Source organism: Gracilinanus agilis, chromosome 1 (genome assembly GCF_016433145.1).
Source record: "Gracilinanus agilis isolate LMUSP501 chromosome 1, AgileGrace, whole genome shotgun sequence".
Classification (NCBI taxonomy): domain Eukaryota; kingdom Metazoa; phylum Chordata; class Mammalia; order Didelphimorphia; family Didelphidae; genus Gracilinanus; species Gracilinanus agilis.
This window is the reverse complement of record NC_058130.1, coordinates 20,568,236-20,588,240: the sequence shown is the minus strand read 5'-3', so window position 1 is coordinate 20,588,240 and position 20,005 is coordinate 20,568,236. Positions and strand designations below refer to the sequence as shown.

The 20,005-nt window shown below is 43.9% G+C and overlaps 1 protein-coding gene across 1 annotated transcript in view; it reads left to right on the top strand.

Moving 5' to 3' along the window:
* Nucleotides 1-1,133: 1,133 nt before the first annotated feature.
* DENND6A (DENN domain containing 6A) overlaps nucleotides 1,134-20,005 on the top strand; it is a 63,133-nt gene continuing 44,261 nt past the window's right edge. Inside the window, exons 1-3 of the mRNA XM_044658713.1 lie at nucleotides 1,134-1,438; nucleotides 18,310-18,348; nucleotides 18,425-18,467. Of these exons, the coding sequence (XP_044514648.1) occupies nucleotides 1,166-1,438; nucleotides 18,310-18,348; nucleotides 18,425-18,467 (355 nt within the window). The 5' untranslated portion in view covers nucleotides 1,134-1,165. The remainder of the gene's footprint in view (nucleotides 1,439-18,309; nucleotides 18,349-18,424; nucleotides 18,468-20,005) is intronic.

Below are 20,005 nucleotides of genomic sequence, written 5' to 3'. Positions count from 1 at the left end.
GACTTTACCTTGGGACTTGGCTTTCAGTCTTCTCCTTTGGACTTCCTCTTGGGTGAGTGAGTAGACACCACCAGACCTGGGGAAGCCCCTGTGGGGCTGAGCCTCATTTCACTAGAGAAGGGCTAGTAGGCTTGTTAAAACCTCTGTTTATCTATCTTTTTTAGCTATCTTTTCCATTTTCACTCTTTCTACCTCTTTGTAAATAAAGTTACTAAAGTCATTTTTTACTTAAGTTATAATGTCTTTAAATTGGCGACCACAATATTATTTTAGAATTCTCATATATAGTCAAACCCCTAAATTGAATTTCTTATAGCCAAGAAAACCCCAAATGAAGTCAGGAAAAATCTGAAACTGAACAACAGCATGGCATCCCTGACAAACTCTCAGTGCTCTTGGGCCAAAGCCACTCTCTAAGGGAGTTTTCCTAGACTCATAAATTCACAGATTTGGGTTCAAATCAGGGATGTATTTTCTACCATTTAGAACTGGTCCAAAGGCATCTTTTTGAAGCCCATATATCAGGCTGGCCATTTCTAAGGCTGGTGTAGACTTCTGCAGTAGGTTTGGCCCCATGGATGACTTCCTTCATGCTTTCCAGTCTGCTAGTCCCCCCAGGGCCATTTTGTTCGAGAGCTATGATGTCATCACTTCTGAGAAAGCTCTCCATAGGGGAATTCTGTCTGTCAAAGCTGATCGACAAGCCTCCCCATAGTAGCATTAAGTCTTTGGGAATAGTCTGGGGTTTTGAAGGGAAGTGCGTAGAGGACGTTCATTAATCTAGTACGAGCCGGAAAAAGAACCTGAACTCAAGTTTTCCGCATCCTCAATGATAGCCCAAGAGGCTATTTTTCTCCCGAGGGATGTTATGGGATCCCTTGAGGGTGCAGAGGGGAGGAGAGGAATTTCTTTCTTCTCCTCCTTGTTCCCCGGGTCCTCCTGCCCCTCCCACCACTCCTCCTCCCCCTCCTTGTCTTCCCCCACTTCTTTCTCCTCCCTCTCCCTCTCCCTCTTCAGCTCCTCCTCCTGTCCCTCCCAGAAGCTCTCTCAAGGTCACGTGCTCGTGTGGCCCCGCCCCTCGCCTCTGCCCTCCCTCCCGGAGGCTCTCGCGCATGCGCCCTGCCACCCGGCAATCTTCCGGAGCCGTCTCCGGCGGGGGCGGCCCATGGCTTGGCGGGGACTAGAAGGCTCGGACCCGGGTTCGGGGTCCCGGCAGCCTTTGGAAGAGGAGGTGGCGGTGACCGAGGAGGAAGAAGAGGCGGCTGCAGGTGCTACAGAAGAGGAGGAGGAGGAAGAAGAGGAGGAGGAGGAGGATGAGGATGAGGAGGAGGAAAGCGGGGGCCGGGGCCGGGACCAGCTGCGCTGGGACGGCTTCTCGGCCTGGCTGCACTGCGTGTGCGTGGTGGGCTTCGACTTGGAGCTGGGTCAGGCCGTGGAGGTGAGTCCGCTCTCCTCTGTACCCCTCTCAGTTCCCTTCCCCTCTTTAGGCATCTTCCCTCTTCCTCTCCCTCCCTCTGCCCTTTCCTCCCCTCCCCTTCCCCTCTTCTCCCCTTGTTGTATACCCCTTCCTCCTCCCCTCCCACTTTCCCTCCCCCCTTCCCCTATACTCCTTACTCCTCCATCCCAATATCCCTTCATCCCCTTCTCCTTGCCATCCCCCTTCCCTACATCCCCATTTCCTTCATCCTCATCCACTCTCCATCCTCTTCCTCTCCATTCCCTCCTCCATCCTCTTCCCCTGGGGCTCCCTTCCATACCCTCCCCTGCAGAGCCCCTTCCCCCTTTTCTTTTGCAACCCTTCCAGCACGGGTGCTCCACTGCAGGTGGTAACACCCCAATAATACCTAAAGCTGTCAAAGACCGGAGGTCCAATCCTCTCATTTTTCAGAGGAAGCTGGGGCACAGAGCAGAGCACATAGGGGACTTGGCCAAGATCACACAAGTAGTTAAGTATCAGGCTGGATTCAAACTCAGGTCCAATTGATCTGAGGCCATAGCTGTCCTTGCCTAGAATGGCTATGAAAAGGGGCTGCACATTTTCTCTGCTCCATTAATAGTGGCTCTTTTCACTGACATGCCTTTCCCTGAATTGACTGATTTTACCCCAGGGAAAGCTAAGCAGTGAGTTTGCTTTAGATTCTTAATGAAGCAGAAGAAAGCAGTTGATAAGTCAATTCACAGTAAAGAATCCAAGCCTGGAACACTTTTCGGAGTGGGAAAAGACCATCCAAGTGCTTCTTTTCACTTATTATAGGATTTTAGAGCTAGAAGAGAGTAGGTGACTAGAGTGCTTGACCTGGAGTCAGGAAGACAGGGAGGTCAAAACCGACTTCTGACAAGTCACTTAACCTCTGACTGCCTTAATCCACTGGAGAAGGAAATTGTAAACCACTCCAGAAACCCCATGGTGGAGTCAGGAAGAGTGGGACATCACTGAACAACAAGAAGACCTAGAGCTGGCAGAGGCCTTTTAGCCCACAGCTCTCTTCTTACAGAATCGGAAACTGAGGCATGGATAATTTAGGGGATTTACCTAAGCTCACTCTGGTAGTATCAGGGAAAATTTGACCTCAGGCCATTTGACTTCAGATCTAGGGCTCTTTGCTTTGCATTCTTTGACTGGGCTGTGGATGGGGACAAAAGGCTAATTCTCCATCCTTTGTTCCATAAATGCTCAGTTTTCTCTGACTCCTGTCTTTTGACTGACTTAATTGGGCAGGTGAGAGGGAAGCTGAGACCTGGGCACAAGGAGCCATGATACAGTATGGGGGTGGATGCAAAGGGAAGGAGGAAGAGGAGGCTAGGAGAAACCTCAGAGGCCATCCAGCATCCCCTTCCCCCCATCTTACAGATGAAGAGACAGGTTTTTATTCTTCATGCATTCTACTTTTCCACAGCTTCTTTAATTTTGGAGCAACTTTCACAGCAAGTATTTTCTGTTTAAGTTCATTTCTCCTTTTGATGGTTACTTTTTGACAGTGATGAGTACTTCTGAAATCTTTAGGAAGTAAATGAATGGGTTTAGAAGAGGTAACACTGTCTTGTTTTCAGTTTGATTTGGTTCGGAGTGTCTAGGCAGAAAGGAATTTGGGTTTGATTTATTCTTTTACTGAGATAGTCTGATGATGATATTTGGAGATGAAAAGAATGTGCTTTTTAACTGTGCCTTGAGAGGTGTATGCAAGTTGTTTGGTGTAGTATTAGTGTTGGGTTTTTATTTCATTTCATCTTGTGATCATCTGGAAGACTGGCCAGGATGAAGGAGGAAATCTGACTAATGCAGAGATTTTCTTACCTAAGACCAATAGCCTGTTGAATTTTAGACTATTTATTGGATCCTTCTATGTACCTGGCCCTATGTTAGGGAATGCAGAATAACAGATGACTTCAAGGAATTTCTGCTGGACTAATAATTAAGGGATGGCTCTTGTATCAGAATTTAGTGATAGGGAGCTAGCTTAGCCCACTTTGAGGGAAATAACCTGAGTTCTAGCCCCTTCTTTGACCCATGTCAGCTTAAGGACCTAGGGCTAGTCATTTAACCTCTTAGTGTTCCAGGAAACTCTTAAGACTTTAAACTGCTCAGACCCATCTACTTTAGTAGAGGGAGATCCTTCTGCCATTGAGATCACAGGATGGGTCCCCAAAAGACATCTGGCCTGGACCTTAGGATCTTGTTAGTACTAACCTCTAAGGAGATTTATAAAGATTGTTGATTAAGATTTAATCAAAGATTAAGATTTAATGGGTAGATTAAGAATTAATCAAAGGTAGGGAATGGACAATTCATTAATTTATCAACAATGGGGGCAACACTCATTAACTTGAAACTCTACATCTTCGTGTCATTGAACTTGAATTCCTGAGAAATTGATATTGTGGTTTAGTGGATTTTCTGCTTAACAGTAGGAAAGCCCTTTGCTTTTGGTCCCTTGTAGAAACAAATCTTTCTCTTACCTTTGTTCTTCTCACCCCCACTTCCTACCTCCCAGCCTTCAGAATAGTCTTAGACTAATCTTTCTCACACGTCAGTCTTAAGGCTCCTTGTTAGTATGGCTCAGGATTATCTTTAGTGGATTTCAGGGACCCATATAAGTCTCACACTGAGTGCAGAGCTCTGAACATTGTGATTCAGTTAAATATGCTTAACAGATATTAAGGCCAATTTTGAATGGGAAAAATTCCCTAAAGGGCAACCGTCACTTTGGGGATTATTTTTGGAAGTGGAGAAAAAGGACTTCTTTGAAACAAGCTTTGGGTTTAGGCCACCCATGTGCTTGCTTTTTAAAAAATTTTTCCTTAAATAAGTTTTATTGGTATATTTATTTTTCTGTCACTCTTTCACAGGACCATCTCATATAACAAATAATATTTTTTAAAAATGAAAAGAAATCAGCAAAACTGATTAATGTACCTAAAAAAGTGAAAATATGTGCCTTATTCCCCACCTGTCGGCCTCTGTAGATGTGGAGGAGGAAGGAAGGAGGCAGCAAGTGGTCTTCTAGCTCTTATTTGGAGCCATGCTTGTTCTTTAATTCTTCAGCATTCGTCTTCAATTGTTTTGTGGTTCTTTATACTGACATTGTTATAGTCATTGTGTGTGTTATGTGCTTAGCTCTGCTGACTTCACTTTTGCCTCAGTTCATGTAAGTCTTTCCAGGCTTCTCTATACTCATCATGTTTATCATTTCTTTGAAGAATATATATATTACATTCACTATCTGCAGTTTGTATAGCCATTCCCCAGTTGATGGGGATTCCCCTGTCTTTGCTACTATGAAAGATATTGATATATGGCCTCTGACACTTCCCAGCTGTGTGGCCCTGGGCAAGTCACTTGACCTCTATTGCCCACCCTTACAACTCTTCCACCTATGAGCCAATACACAGAAATTAAGGGTTTGGAAAAAAAAATTAAAAAAATTAAAAAAAATATATAAACAGAATGTGTAACTTAAATATATTAAAAAAAAGAAAGATATTGCTATAACTATTTTTGTGTATATGGAGACTTTCATCAGTGACCCGACTGGTTTATGTGCCTAGTAGTGGAATCTCTGGGTGAGAGGGTATGGACATTTTAGTCACTTTATCTGCATAATTCCAGAATGGTTATCCTTATTCCCAGCTCTAGTAGCCATGCCTTGGTGTCTATTTTCCTATAACTCCCTTCATCAGGAGTTGATCCTATCTTTTGTCTTTTTTCTGTCCACCTTGTCACTTTCTGTGTCAGTGAGGACAGCCATTGAGTCTTATCCCAGTTTCTTTCTTTCTCAGCCCTGAGTTGAATTAAAATGCTCTTTTTGATTGACATAAAACTAGTGATTTGGGGTTTGTACGTTTGTAAGGTAGCTTAAAAAGCTACCTCGAATGCCACATAGAAGCCCTTTATTTGATCTCAAAGGTGGTGAGGAGTTGGAGCAGAAGCAGCAGAGGCAGCTGATATAGGCAGCTTTTTCAGGGACTTAGACTGAGAAAGGAAGAAGGAAGATATGACAGTTACTTAAGGGTTTGGTGGGAAAGACGTGGGTGTGTTTGAAAGCAGTAGGGAAAGAAGGCCAGTTCTACAATTGTCCTGAAGACTGACCCCCTGTTTCTATTGCTGATGTGAGAGGGAGAATGGATCAAAAGATTTAGAACAGGAAGTTTTTTAGAGATCATTAATGCTCTCATTTTACAGATGAGAAAACTGAGACTCAGAGATCATGTGAGTTACTTGTCTTAAATTTTTAAAATGAGATTTTATTTTTTAAATTATCAAGCAGTTATTTTCCTTCCTTTTCCTGCACTCTTTTTTTTTTTTTTTAAACCCTTGTACTTCGGTGTATTGTCTCATAGGTGGAAGATTGGTAAGGGTGGGCAATGGGGTTCAAGTGACTTGCCCAGGTCACACAGCTGGGAAGTGGCTGAGGCCGGGTTTGAACCTAGGACCTCCTGTCTCTAGGCCTGACTCTCACTCCACTGAGCTACCCAGCTGCCCTTTTCCTGCACTCTTTTTAAAAATAAAATTGAAAAAAATTATTGCACATTTATTTTTTTACCTTCTTTTTACCTTTCTCTCCCTCACCTCCCTGAAAAAAAAGGAAAAAAGAGGAGAACCCTTGCACCAAATATAAATAGTTGAGTAAAACAAATTTCTATATTGCCCATGTCTAAAAATGGGGGGAAACGGGTAGCATTCTTATGAAATTGTGATTAATCATTTCTTTGATCTTTTCTTAAATCTTTCAGAATAGTTCATTTTACACTGTCGATATTACAAATTTTCCTCCTTCTACTTATTTTCCTTTGCAATAATCCAAACAAATCTTCCCAGATTCTTCCCAAACTGTATTTCTTCAATAAATAAGCAAATCTTCACTTGACCTGGGTAGTGAGTGGCAAAGTTGGGATTTAAACCCAATTCTCTTGATTCCTTTGTTGCAGATCTTGCTTTGATCTAGTTCTAAGCCATATCTATACTAATATTTTTAAACTAGTAAACTCAACACTTTTTAAAAATTCAATCTTATTTATTCCAGATTCTCTCCATATTTTCCCTTTCAAAAAGTCAAGAAAAATAACATCACAAATATGTGTAGACATGCAAAACGAATTTCCATATTAGCCATATTTAAAAAACACACACAAGAGACAAGAAATGTTTCAGTCTGCTCTCTGAATCCATCATTTCTCTACTTGGAGGTAGATAACATTTCATTCTGAATCCTGTGGAGTTGTAGTTAGGCATTGTGTTGGACATAGTTCCTGAGTCATAGTTTGCGTTTTTATCTCTTTATGTTATTATTGCTAATGCTTCATAAATTGTTCCGGTTCTGCTCGTTTCACTTTGTATCTCTTCACACCAGTCTTTGAAAGTTTCTCTGAAACCATCCCCTTCATCATTTCTTACAGCACAATAGTATTCCATTTCATTCATGAACCATAACTTGTTCAGCCTTTCCCCGATTATTGGCATCTCAGTTTCCAGTTCTTTCCTCCTGCAGAAAGAACTGCTATTTTTAAAGTATTTTTAAACATAAATGGGCCCTTTGCCTGTTTCTCTAATCTCTTTGGAGTGTAGAACTAGCAATGGTATCTCTGGGGCAAAGGGTATGTACATAAACTCAAATTTCTTTGAGGTAAATTCCTTGAGGATAGGAACTTTTTTTTTTTTTTTTTTTTTTTTGTTTAGCCTCTGGCCCATTGGCACTACATAATATGCTTGTTAGTTGGTTGTTTGGGGTTGATATGCTTTAAGAAAATAACACTAAAGTAAACAATAATTCATTTGAAGTTGGTGGAAAAATGAAAAATTCTGATTCTGTTCATTTCTTGTTTCCAGTTGGAATAATTATGCAAGTAACTAGAACTCTGGCTGCTTAATGCTCTAGGGAAAGAATGAGTTCCAGTTATACATCTACCATTGTTGAGGAAGGAAGCCTCAAGGTAGGGTAGTACCAGAGGATCATATCCTGAGCTCTTCCAAGCCATTGTTGACTTTTAGATTGATTAAAAAGAAAGGAAAGGGGGAAGGGTACACTATAAAAACTTGTTCCAGTTATTTTTTGTTGTTGTTGTTGATTGTGTTCTAAGTACTAAAATGGGGTAAATTTACAAGTTAATGCAATATTAAGAGTGAGAATGAAAAGTTTTTGGAAATTGAAACTTGCAAACCATGTTCTAATTCCAAATTGCATAAGAAAGGTGGGGATAGAGAATCTTTTCCATTTTAGGTGCTAAAATTTTTATGGTTCAAAGTTGATTATGGTATTATTTAAGACCTATAGAACTCATCTGAATCAGTAAGAGGAAGACATACTTTGAGGGAAAAGATAAAGTATTACTCATATTTAGTGTTTAAATAACCCTGAAAATCTCATGGCATCAGTTGAATTTTAGAGGCATCCATTTTTTAGTGGCTAGAGCTCTGGACTGAGAGTCAGGAAGACCTGATTTTGAATCTTCCCTCAGATCCTTGCTTAGCTTTGTGGCCCTGGGCAGATCATTTAACCTGAGTCTTAGTTCCTTCATCTTTAAGATGAGGATAATAATAATCTTCTCTCCCAGGATGGCTGTGAGGTTCAGATGAATTAATGTGTATATGTGAAAAACTTTGCAGTCTTTAAAAGTGCTTTGTAAGTGCTGATTATTAGTAATACTTTGTGAATAGTTGTATAAATGCTACAATAATTTCACATTTGTATTTATTGAGGAATATTCGGAATGCCTTATGGTAAAATAATTCCTCTGAGATTATAGGGAGTGTGTATGTGTGTGGGGGCATCAGTTCAGGTACAAGAAGGCTTCCCGGATGAGGTAGATTTGAGCAGTCTTACAGAGGATATATAGGATTTTGTCAAGCAGGGGTCGTGGAGGACGGTGCTATAAGACATGGCAGAGATACTGAGGCTGAAATACTCAATGCATATAGTTTGAGGGATGAATGATTTGAATGTAGAAGCTAGTTTTAAAATAGCTAGGTAGGAGCAAAGAGACACAGGAGAACTTTGAATACTTAGGGTGTTGGGGCTCAGATCTAGTATTAAGTACTCACCATTTCATAGGACCCATTCCTTCCTCCAATGATAAAAAAATCATTGAAAATTTGTGAATGTCAAATGAATGAAAACTCATATTTATGGCTTTCCATTTTTAGCATTAAATTTTAATTCATTTGGAAGAATGCTTTTGATGTGTTCAATGAGAGTTTAAAATCCTGAATTCAGGGATTATCCTGTAGTAAACTATTATGTTTTCTTCTTCAAACCCTAACCTTCTTAGAATCAATATTCACTATCACCTCCAAAGCAGAAGAGCAGCAAGGGCTCGGCAGTGGGAGTTTAGTGACTTGCCCAGGTTCACAAGAAGTGTCTGAGGCCAGATTTGAACCCAAGACCTCTTGTCTCCTGGTCTGGGTCTCTTATCTACTGAGCCACCTAGTTGTTCCAATATTATGTTCTTGAAGTTGAAAGTAAGTTTCTCTCTTAGAGCTTTACATTTGTTTGAATCAGACACGTTTTGGAGATGGATGAATTCGGCTTCTGTCAGGCGGTTGGATCTTTGGTCTAGTGGTGTTGCACCCCAGATCGTGAATATGTGAAAAATAAGATGAAATCCCAGGATACTAGATTGGTGCTAGAAAGGACCTGGGAGATTTGCTAGGCTGTTTTTACAGATGGGGAAACCTGAGGGTGCAGCGCCTTGTCCGAGACGTTCCAGAGCCAGACCTTGAACCTCAGGCCTCCAGCCACAGTCATCACTGGCTCTCCGGCTACAGTTTCGCTGCCAAAGTCCAACTCGGGGACTGTCATTACACAGAAAGTTCCTTTGCCCAGAGCGTACACTCACGAAGTGTCTGACCCCAGAAGCTTGTCCGTATGGTCCTTGCTTTAGAAGATGCCTCATTTGTTGAGAACCGTAACCTGGGTCTGTGAAGATGCCTTTGTCAGCACAGTAGACGAGGGGCAGCTGTGGCAGCATGGCGGCCGAAGGCCGGGCATGGTGTGCTGGGAGCTCTTTGAGGAATGGGCCTGCAGGACTGGATTGGGAGGGAAAGGGAAAAGAACAGGCGGGGCGCAAGTCAATATTGGGCCAAAGTTCAGAGCCGAGGCTGCCAGGAAGGCGGGCGGCCTGAGACTGGACCCAGAGGTCAGCCTCTGTGACCAGGGACAAAGCCGGCCTTTGCTGCCTGCTCGTGTTGCTCTGCAGGCTTAGAGAGCCTTAGAAAGCGAGCTCGGAGTGGTTCGGAGGGCGAGGGGAGGGCTTGTCTCATGGGCTCTTTCTATTTAAGGATTCTTTTTCCTGCCTTTAGTCTTCTCTCTAGAGGGGTGTCTTGTTTTGCTAGACTGGATTCTCGCCCCACCTGAGGTATAACATACTCAGATAGAATAAAATATGGAAAATACAGGGAACCCCAGAAAAAGTTGGCTGTGATCATTTGATACGTCACAAGGGGTTATCTGCATTTTTATTTTTGATAATTTTTTGTTGTTCAGTAGCTCAGTCTTCTTCCTTTTTGTGACTCCACGGACCAGAGCTATCCATGGCATTTTCTTGGCAGGGATACTGGAGTCATTTGCCATTTCCTTCTCCAATGGATCCTTAAATGACTTGGCCAGGGTCACACAGCTAGGAAGTGCCCTGAGACTGGATTTGAATTCATGTCTCCAGGCCCAGCACTCTGTCCCCTGAGTCACCCAAGTCAGCCTCCTCTCTTTGACAGTTACCTTTTTGAATTATTCCTCTTCCTTTAGCGCATGTTGGTATCAGAAATGGGGAGAATGTGGCAAATGCCATGAGAATCTGATAGGGAGGCAAACGTCACCTACAGGTTACAGTCCTGAAGACCAGGTGCAGGAAACCCAGGGTCTGAGGACTGGCAGGGACTAGCCCGGGGTGGTCAGGGGTTCACAGGGGCCATTAGATCCTTGATAGGAAAGGAAAGACCCACTTTGAACTTCTTGGAGTTCTGACTTCAGGCAGTGATTTTAAAGGTAAATTTTACATGAAAGGCAGTCTTTGTAGTGGGTAGAATGATGTGGTTGGAGTCCTAAAGAAGTGGATTCAAACCCTGCCTCATCCATTTTCTAGCAGTATAACTGACCATGGGCAAATCGGTCACTTCTGAGTCTCTAGTGACCCCCTACAACTTATCTCCTGATATTAGATAGGTTCAAGTCTTTCTTCATTGAGGGATGAGAAAACATTTTTTTTTCTTTTACTTGATGTATTATGCAGACACTTAATGTAATTTCTTGTAATGGAGGGGAACTTTGTTAGGGATTTTAAAATTTCCTGGTTAATATACCATTCCACTGGAGTGTCTTTTGCTGAGTTTTGCTGAGCCCTAACTAAACAACAGTGGCCTTGTGGGTAGAGCTGTGGAGTGGGGGAACTGAAAGCTGGGGTTTGTGGCTAGATAGGGAGTTCAAAAATAATGTGACTCATAGGATCTGAGAGCTGGAAGGGATCTCAGAGGTCATCTAATCCAGCCCACACCCACATTGCTAACCTCTGCTCAAAGACCTCCCGGGAGCAGGAAAACTCAGCTCCTAGATTCAGCCCTGTTGTGTTTGGACAACTGGAACTTTTTAGAAACTCTTCTTTATGATGAGCCAAAGTGAGATTTCCAAACAGAGCAAATTAAATATTTCTTGCGTGCAACAGTCATTTGGATACTTGGTGATAATGTGGAATGATAGTCTGTGCGTGGGGCCCCCCACCTTCTTTTTTTGGGCAAAACTTTGACTTTAGGTTTTTTTCAGCTTCTCCGTATCCTGCAGCTTGACCAGTTTCTTCAGTAGCCTGGTTACTTCTCTGGGTGCTTGCCAGCTTATCAGTGTCCATCCTTCTGAAATGGACCCCAAACCGGCACCCAGAATTATCTAAATTACCATCAAGTTAGACATAGTCCGATGAAGGCAGAACATTTCCATCTCAACCGTGAGTTGTGCATTTCTGTACAAAACACCTTCCCAAGATTTATCTAACTCAGACAAGTCAGGAATGCCTCTGGGCAATACTCAAGCAATAAAATTGATAGACCAAAGTGCCACGTCATTGCTAACTCAGGTTGAACTGATCATTCGCTAGCACCTGGGGGTCTGGCCACATGAACTCTTTTTTTAGCTTCCCCCATCTTTCAGTTTGAAAAGTGACTTTTCAAACCCTAAGTGCAGGGTGTTACTTCAGGCCATTCTTAGATTCCTTGAGTCTTTTTGGATCCCTGTTCTTTCATTCAGTATCCTTTCTAGCTTTGTATCATTAGGGGGTTTAATTAACATTCCTTCCTTCAATCTCTGCTTCATTTTCCTCATCTGTAAAATGGGGATAATAGCACCTCCCTCCCGAGGTTGTTATGGGAAACAAATGAAATAATAATTGTAAAGTGCTTAGTGCAGGGCCAGGCACACAGTAAGTACTATATAAAGTGAGCTGTTGTCATTCCTTATACAGATTTAACCCAGATGTGGCCGAGGATGCTCTGGAGGTGAGATCCTTTAGGATGACCTTGATCTTATTCAACATGTTTTGGGCATGTTCTGCACCCAGCCAGCTTTACCATCTTCCAGGCTGCTCTCTTGTCCATTAAGTTTTTGTGGGAATCTTTGTCTTTGAGGCTCTGATGGAATCTCACAGACTCTAGCTGTGCCCATTCTTGAACCTCTAGACTTGTCTAGTAACCCTGTTAGAAGAGGAGGAAGTACGACCGTTCGGCTCTGGCCCGTTCTTCATGAATCTGTATGGATGGATTTAAAGTGCCATCTCGGTACCAGATCTGTACTCTACAGGCGTCGGTGGCGCTGGCTTTCACTTCTTAGGGGCCACAAACCATCCCATTAATAACACGGTCTGGAATTTTGCCAGTTATTGATGTCAGTCTCATCGGTGTGTAGCTTCTGTCTGGGTCTCTTGAACTACCCCTTAGGTTGATGGGTTGATCAGGTGCTTTGTTAGAAGGCTCAGCCTTGGCCATGTGGGGCAACCCTTATAGACTTCCCTAATGCCTGAGGGGTGTGGGCGGGAGCCACAGACACAAGACCCCCACACAGCTGGCTGCCCAGCAGGCTTTTACAGGGTTTAGAGGTCTGGGGGAAGCCCGCAGGGATGTCTGCTAGAGACAAAACCACTGTCTCTGGTTATTAAGGAGAAACCTGAGGAAGACTAGAAGAAAACTGGGTTAAGATGAAACCGGAGATCTCCCAAACCAAGTTACTGTGGATTACTGGGTGCCTTGATTGGCAAGATGGACATGGGGCGATAGGATGAAAAATTGGCTTTGATCTTATGGAAATGAATCCCTGATCAGAGGCTTTACACTGTTTATCTTGGATACTTTCTTCAAGAAAAGTTGGAAGGCACTGGATGTGGTGCGCACTGAGCAATCTCACCAGAAATCAAATGGATTCTGTTTTGGCAAATAGGGAATGCCTGGTTTTTAATAAGCATTCGATTTGCTTGGGAAAATGCTGCTTTGCAGGCTTTCCTTCTCCAAGATGTCTACCATGCATGTTAAAATTATACAAAATTCCTTGAGATGTCTCCCCTTCTTCCTCCAACTCCAGAACATTAAACTCTAGTGGGTCCCTGTTACCTTCAAGATTGAATATAAAATCCCATTTGGCTTTTAAAGCCCTTTATAACTTCTTCCTTCCTTTTCAGTCTTACAACTTATTTTCCTCCATGTACTTCACCTCCAGCTCTAAGCATTTTCAGTGGTTGCCCTCTAGACCTTGGATTCTCTTTCCGCATCCCGGCCTCCTGGCTTTCTTCCAGTGCCAACTAAAGTGCCCCCTTCTGCAGGAAGCCTTCCTCAGTCCTCCTTCATTCCAGGGCTTTCCCTCTATGATGGCCTCTGGTCTAGCCCTTCTATATTTTGTTTGTGGAGAGTTGTTTTCATACCGTCTTATCCATTAGACTGAGCTCCTTGAGAGCAGAGACTGGTTTTGTTCTCTTTCTGCTTCCGGTGCCTAGCATTGTGTCTGTCACGAAGGCACTTTAAAAAGGCTTTTTCATTTGACTGAAATGATTCATCTCAAATGAGCCATAAAAAGGGAAGCCATTTGCTTGGCAGAGATACAGATCCTGCTCACCACCCAAATTCAAGAAGAGGGGAATTGGAAAGAGGCTTGTGTAGGGCAGGACCCTAAAGCTGGGGATTCTCTGAACCGCAGGTGAACAGGAGTACTTTCCAGGCATGGAGAACAGCCCGATCAAAGGCATGGTGAGGAGAGATGGCATGTCAACAGATGTGGTGGGAATGGGGAGTACTCGAAGAGAAATTCTGTTAAGTGAGCCTGAAAAGGTAGCCTGGTGCTAGTTGGTGATAGTTTTAATTGCCAGGTTCAGAAGCGGGTGCTTGGGAGCCCCTGAATCCTTATCAGCTCTCTGGCAGCAATGTGGCACATGGAGAGGAGAAGGGAGTAGTTAAGAAGAGAAGTGCTCAAGGCCCAAGTTGGGTGAAGAAGGGATGGGGAGACATGGCGGGGCAGTTGCTGGGACAGCATAAGAGGGAAGAAGAAAAGCCAAGCAGAACTGAGGTGGCAAACGGGAGTGACTGGGAGGATGACTAGGTGAGCTGGAGAGATATGGTTCTGTTTGTGACTTGGGTTCGAGGCGCCTTGGGCCTGTCCCATTGGCGATGGAAATGGAGCTTGGGGGAGATGTAAAAGGGGAAAATGGGAAAGATTATGCTTGGACTGGATATTTAAAGTTTGGTCGCCAGGGATCGATTGATTACTTGATTCCAAAAGAAAAGAGACCCAAGTCAAGATGACTTTTATGGTGGTTTATTTACAATTAGGAAGGTTAAAGGTAAGGAAAATGAGAGAGAATCTCTGGCCTGGACCAGAGGCCCGAACCAGGAAGGCTTCAGAGGCCCCAGCAGAGGGGGCACAGGGGTTAATTAAACAAGGCTTCTAGTCACAAGGCCTCCTCTAAGAAAAGAGGCCTCTTTGAGGCTGGAGCCTCCAGAAACGCCAAAGGAAAAAGGAAAGAGAGTCAGCCTAACTTACCCACGTGACAATTCAAAGGGAAGCCGTCTGAGGTCTCACCAGAGCTCCTTCAACACCAAGTTCAAAACGCCCAAGCCCTTCACAGGAAGTTACCATCCTATTTAAAAGGTAGCAGCTTTCGCCACTTCCTGCGTCCACCTCCAGTTTCATGTGGACAAGTGGCAGCCTCAGCCCTGTTTTGGACTGCCCAGAGGGCAGTCCCTTGTTTTTGATTTGTCACTATCACATGTGGGTCACAGACCTCCCCCCTCCCCACTTAATTCTAAGTAGGGTGGGGTCACGTTATTCCTGGTGGCTAAAGTCTAAAGCGAATGAGGGTGAGCTGATTCCATTTACACAGAGAGCTGTGGGTGGTATCTGCTTAGGGATCGCTGAACACGTGGGAATTGATGAGAGAAGAGGAGGGGGCCCAAGACGAAGGTCCAGACGCTGGCCCTGTTGGCACTGATCTGGGTCTGATTTCTTCTCATGGAGGAAGCACAGAGCGGTGCAAAGGAGTGCTAGATTTGGAGTCAGGCTTCTAGCCTCTGACAGTTATTCCTGGGATGGCATTACCTGGAGCCACTCGCTGTACCTTGGTGGGCCTTAGTTTGCTTCTTAGAAGGTTGTCCTGGACAGGCTTGAGGACCATTCAGCTCTAACTGATTCTGTGACATGGATGAGGGTCTAGCAGAAGAGAGGAAGAAGGACTGGCTTCAGAGAGCCAAGGGAAAGCAGGGCCCTGACCAGTCACCGGGGACATTCTGGGAAGCTTCATTTTGTTCTTTTTATAAGAAATAAACAAACTTCTGATGGAAAAAAAAGACAGCCCTTTTCTGAAAAGTTCCTTATGAGGCAACGCAGTCTTGTCAGTCTGCAAATAAGTATTACATCGGGGGTTTTTTGGTCAGTCGTTTTCAGATCTGTCTGACTCTTTGTGAACCCATTTAGGGTTTTCTTGGTAAAGATCCTTGTGTGACTGGCCATATCTCTTGCCTTCATTTTACAGACGAGGAAACTGAGGCAAACAGTGTAAAGTGACTCCACCTGGGTCACACAACTAGTAAGTGTCCGAGGCCAGATTTGAACTCAAGAAGAGAAATCTTCCTGACTCCAGACCTGGCCCTCTATCCACTGCCCCAACTAGCTGCCCTTTGAAGTGTTTACTGTGTGCCAGGCACATTGCTAAGGGCTTGGGAATATAAGTCAAGGTGACGATATGGCCCCTGCCCTCAAGGAGCTGATGCAGCGGGGAGACACCATGCAGACCACCAGGTGCACGTGAGGCAGATGGGGGAAGTGGAAGGGCGGCTCAGAGGGCAGGAGACCAGGAAGGGCCTCTGGCAGAAGGTAGCATTTGAGCCGAGAGTCAAGGAAGCCAGGAGGCAGGTGAGGAGAGGATGGCCAGGGAGAGGACCTGGAGTTGGGAGATGGGATGTCCTGCCCAGGGGGCTGTGGGAAGGCCAGTTGTTGCCTAGCTCAGAGGCTGCGTGGAGGGGAGCAGAGCGGGAGCCTGGGAAAGGTGGAAGGGGCTAGATTGGGAGGGATCCTCAATGGAGGGGATGGAGCAGGGGGCCACCTGGTTGGACCTGCACATCAGGAAGTTCTCATTGGCGGCTGAGTGGAGCATGTTTTGGGGCCCCTCCCGCCTCCCCCTGTGGGCTATTGACTAATCCAGGGGGCAGGCAGGCTCTATCGGCAGGCCTTGGGCTTCTCCTTGGTTCAGGGCAGCAGGTCTCTGAGCAGAGACAAAACCCACCTGACAGAGGCTCTTTGAGGCTTGCAAAGCGGTTCTGAGGTGAGCAAGTCTGAAGCAGTGATGGAGGAAACGTGGTCCCCATGTAAGGCAGCCCCTTTGCTGCTGCTGCTGAGGCTCTGCGGAGGGGTCACATGGACATCCGGGTCTCTAATCTGCCTTCAGAAAGCAGCTGTAACCTTCTCGGTAGGCCAGGCTTTCCCAGTGACATTTATTTGGATCTCGGGGCCCTAGTGATCCCTCTGCCCTAGAGAATTGCCTAGAACAGAAACCTCTCACCACATGGAAGAGTCATTGGGAAATGTTTCATAAAATAAATACAAGTGCAGCACAGCAGAGAGAATGTTGATTTGTGGCTTTCTAAGTTAGCTTTTGTGTGGTGTTCCACCCTCTCCCCAAAGTATTCTGTTTGAGTTTGACAGTAGAGGCAAGACTCGAACCTAGGACTTCCTGATTTCAAGGCCAGCTCTTTCTCTACTGTAATGCAGCCTCTCATATCATCTCCATAAAGGGGACAAGTTGCCCAGTCTTTCCAAGTTTCAGGTTCTTCATTTTAAAGTTTTAATATTGAGAGGAAAGACTCAGGTTTGATTGAGGATTAGATCACTTTTGAACACAGTTGGGACAATTATAAAGATTATGGGAGAAGGAGTTCCTCAAATTATGCACAAGTTTACATGCTCAAAGTTGGTAAATTAGCTAGATGTTCAAATATATTTTTCCATAATACTTTGAAGACATTTTCCATTGGTATTTTTCACCCTGAATGTAGTAGAAATGCCATTATTTGTGCTTAAAAACAAACAACAAAACCCTTCACCTTTTGTCTTAGAATCAGTTCTGTGTATTGATTCCAAGGCAGAAGAGCAGTAAGGGCTAGGAGTGGGGGTTAAAGTGACTTGCTCAGGGTCACACAGCTGGGAAGTGTCTGAGGTTATATTTGAACCCAGGATCTCCTATCTCTAGGCCTGGTGCTCTGTCCATTGAGCCACGTAGCTGCCCCCGTTTGTACTTAAATTTTTTTTTCACTTCTATGTAAAAATAATTTTTGACACTTGTTTTCTGATATTTTCTGATTCAGGATTCCCCCACCCCGCACCCAGGAGTGTTAAATAGTCTGATCTAGGTTATCCCAGCACTTTCATGCTATACATATTTCCATACTGCTTGTCTGTGACAGAAGACACACGGCACACAAGCCATAGAAAACTCATGAGAGAAATGAAGGAGAAGTTGGCACACTTTGATCTGCCTCAGACTCCTTTGGCCATGAAGAGCATTTTCATTCTTGGGTGGGCTGCTCAGTGGCTGTGTGACAGTTACTTTATCGCCAAGCCTCAATCTCTTCTCCTATAAAAAGCTGATTGTCACATTTGCCCTGACTTACCATCTATGACTCTACGGGAAATGTCCTTCATATCCTTGGCCTTAGTTTCTTTTCCTGTAAAAACTGGACTAGAAGACTCTGAAGCTCTATCCAGCTCCAATTCTCTGATCCTATGAATAGTGGCAGCAAAGGTAGATTTGTTACAGGATAGAGAGGTGGCTGCCAACTCCTGTAAGCCTTGAAGGTTTATGGTGCTGGTTCGCTGCCATTCTGGACCTGACCTCGTGCCACTCGATCTCAGCCACACTGAAGGAGCCTGGCTCCTTTTTAAACATCGGAGATTCTGGATGCTCCTGAGATCTGTACGAGCTCACAGGGCTCGTACGGAAAAGGTGGGCCTGGAAAACAGGTCTCCTGTGGCTCTCAATTCACGTGTCTTTCCCTTACACCAGATTGTCACAAATGTAGGTGACTTTAAGGGGAAAATGAGGGTTGTTAGATTATTAATGGTTTAATTGATGACTTGTTTTCTCACAAGGCAGGTTTGAGCTAGTCTTAAGCTCCCATCTTCTTCACTAGGCTTCTGGGGGGTTTTCATTGGAAAGCATAAGTTTAATTCTTTGTGTCTTTTTTTCTTTGATTTTTAGAAAAAAATGAGAACTATGTTAAATTTTGTTATTTATTTTAAAGGATCTGCTGAGAGTGAGTGATGGTTTTCTTTTCTAATGCTTGCTTTATGCATTGTTTTGTAGGTAATCTATCCTGAGCATTCAAAACTTAGTGATAAAGAAGTAAGTCTTTGTCTTTTACCTCTTTCATTTCATTGGATTCCTTGGCAGAACATATAACTTTTGTTTTCTTTTTCAGAAAACGAATATTTGCTATTTATCTTTTCCAGATTCAAATTCAGGTAATGTTTTTATTGCATCATTAAATGTGTTTGTGTGTGCATGGTGTCCAGCCCAGACCTGTCTAGAAGAGAACAGGGAGGGAGTTCTCTGGCCTCAAGTCTGATCCAGGGACCTGAGATCTATCTCAGATTGTCTGCCCCTGCTGGGCGGCACAGAATTCCCATAAGTTCTCAGAGGAAAATTGGGTTTAATTTCACTTTAATGAATAAATATTTTCTGTGATGCTTTTAGGGTAGAGTGAAGCATCATAAAATCCAGAAATTGCAAGCTGGACAAGTTAATGGAGTAGCTGCAGAAGTTCTTGCATTCAGATGGGTTTCCCAAGTTTGCCCTCATGGGCAGCCTTTGGACTGTGTTTGGGTCAACATGGGCAGATCCACTAAAAGGCAAATTCAGCCTCGGAGCTTATTTGCATGGATCTTTTCCTTCTGACTGCCCTCCTCTAGTGGTCTACTCTGCTGACAACTTTCAGCTCCTGTCAGCCACCCACTGATGGGACAGGACCCATGGAAGCAAGCGTGTTTTAGCGTGCAGCTTCTTATAAAATTAAAGAATTCTAGTAAGAATTCTGCTTCTTGGATTTGGGGGACTTTAAAGACCATTTCCAATATTCCCTCTTTTTTTAAAAACTATTTTTTCCCATGCTTTTGAATTTTTGCTGAAAATTTGTAACTTCTTAATAGTTTCTATAATCATTTCTAAAATTAGTGATATAAAATTGGTGTTCTTTTCTGGCTACAGGAGAGGGGAGGGAGGAGAGGAGGGAAAGAACAGGAATCATGTAATTACGGAAAAATATTCTTAATTAATTAAATAAATAAACTTTGAGAAAAATAAAATAAAGACATTTCCCGTAGTTGGTGAACTTGGTTTCCCACAAGCTGAGCAAGCTCCACGTGACACCTTCCTGAGTAGCTAATGGCAGTATGTCAGGCAGTCCTTGTGGCTTTCCTGTGAGCCGTAGCTGGGCATTTTGGTTCCTTCTACCTTCCTTATATCAACAAACACGTAGGAAGTGAAGGCTCTGTAAGTGAGGGGGCTTGGTGGGAAGGCCAGAGACCCTGTCTAAGTTACCATGTGACTCTGGGCAAACCCCTCCCCTCTGCCTGTCTCAGTTTCCTCACCTGTCAAATGGAGATAATAAAAGCACCTACTGCCCACGGTGACTGTGAGACTCAAATGAGGTAACATTTGTAAAATGCTTTTCAGATCTTGTGCTACCGAAATGCTCATTATTATTGGTGAAACCAAGATGGAAGAGGATGCAATTCCCCCTCCCTCGTTTTCAAAGGAAAGAGCTTATCCATCCACCTGGCTCCAGGGCTGTGAGCTAGGTGTCAGAATAGTGATTCTTAGTTTTTAATATTTACTTATTAGTGTATTTTTTTTGAGTTAACCCTTTATTCAACCTGTCTACTTCAGGAAAGTGAGGCTGGGGTCTGTCCCTTATGTCCCCTTTTTCTTGATTGAAGAAATCCTTCAGTACTTCAGAAAGATGTGTGATGTCATCAGTGTGAGTACTCTTCCCACCGAGCTC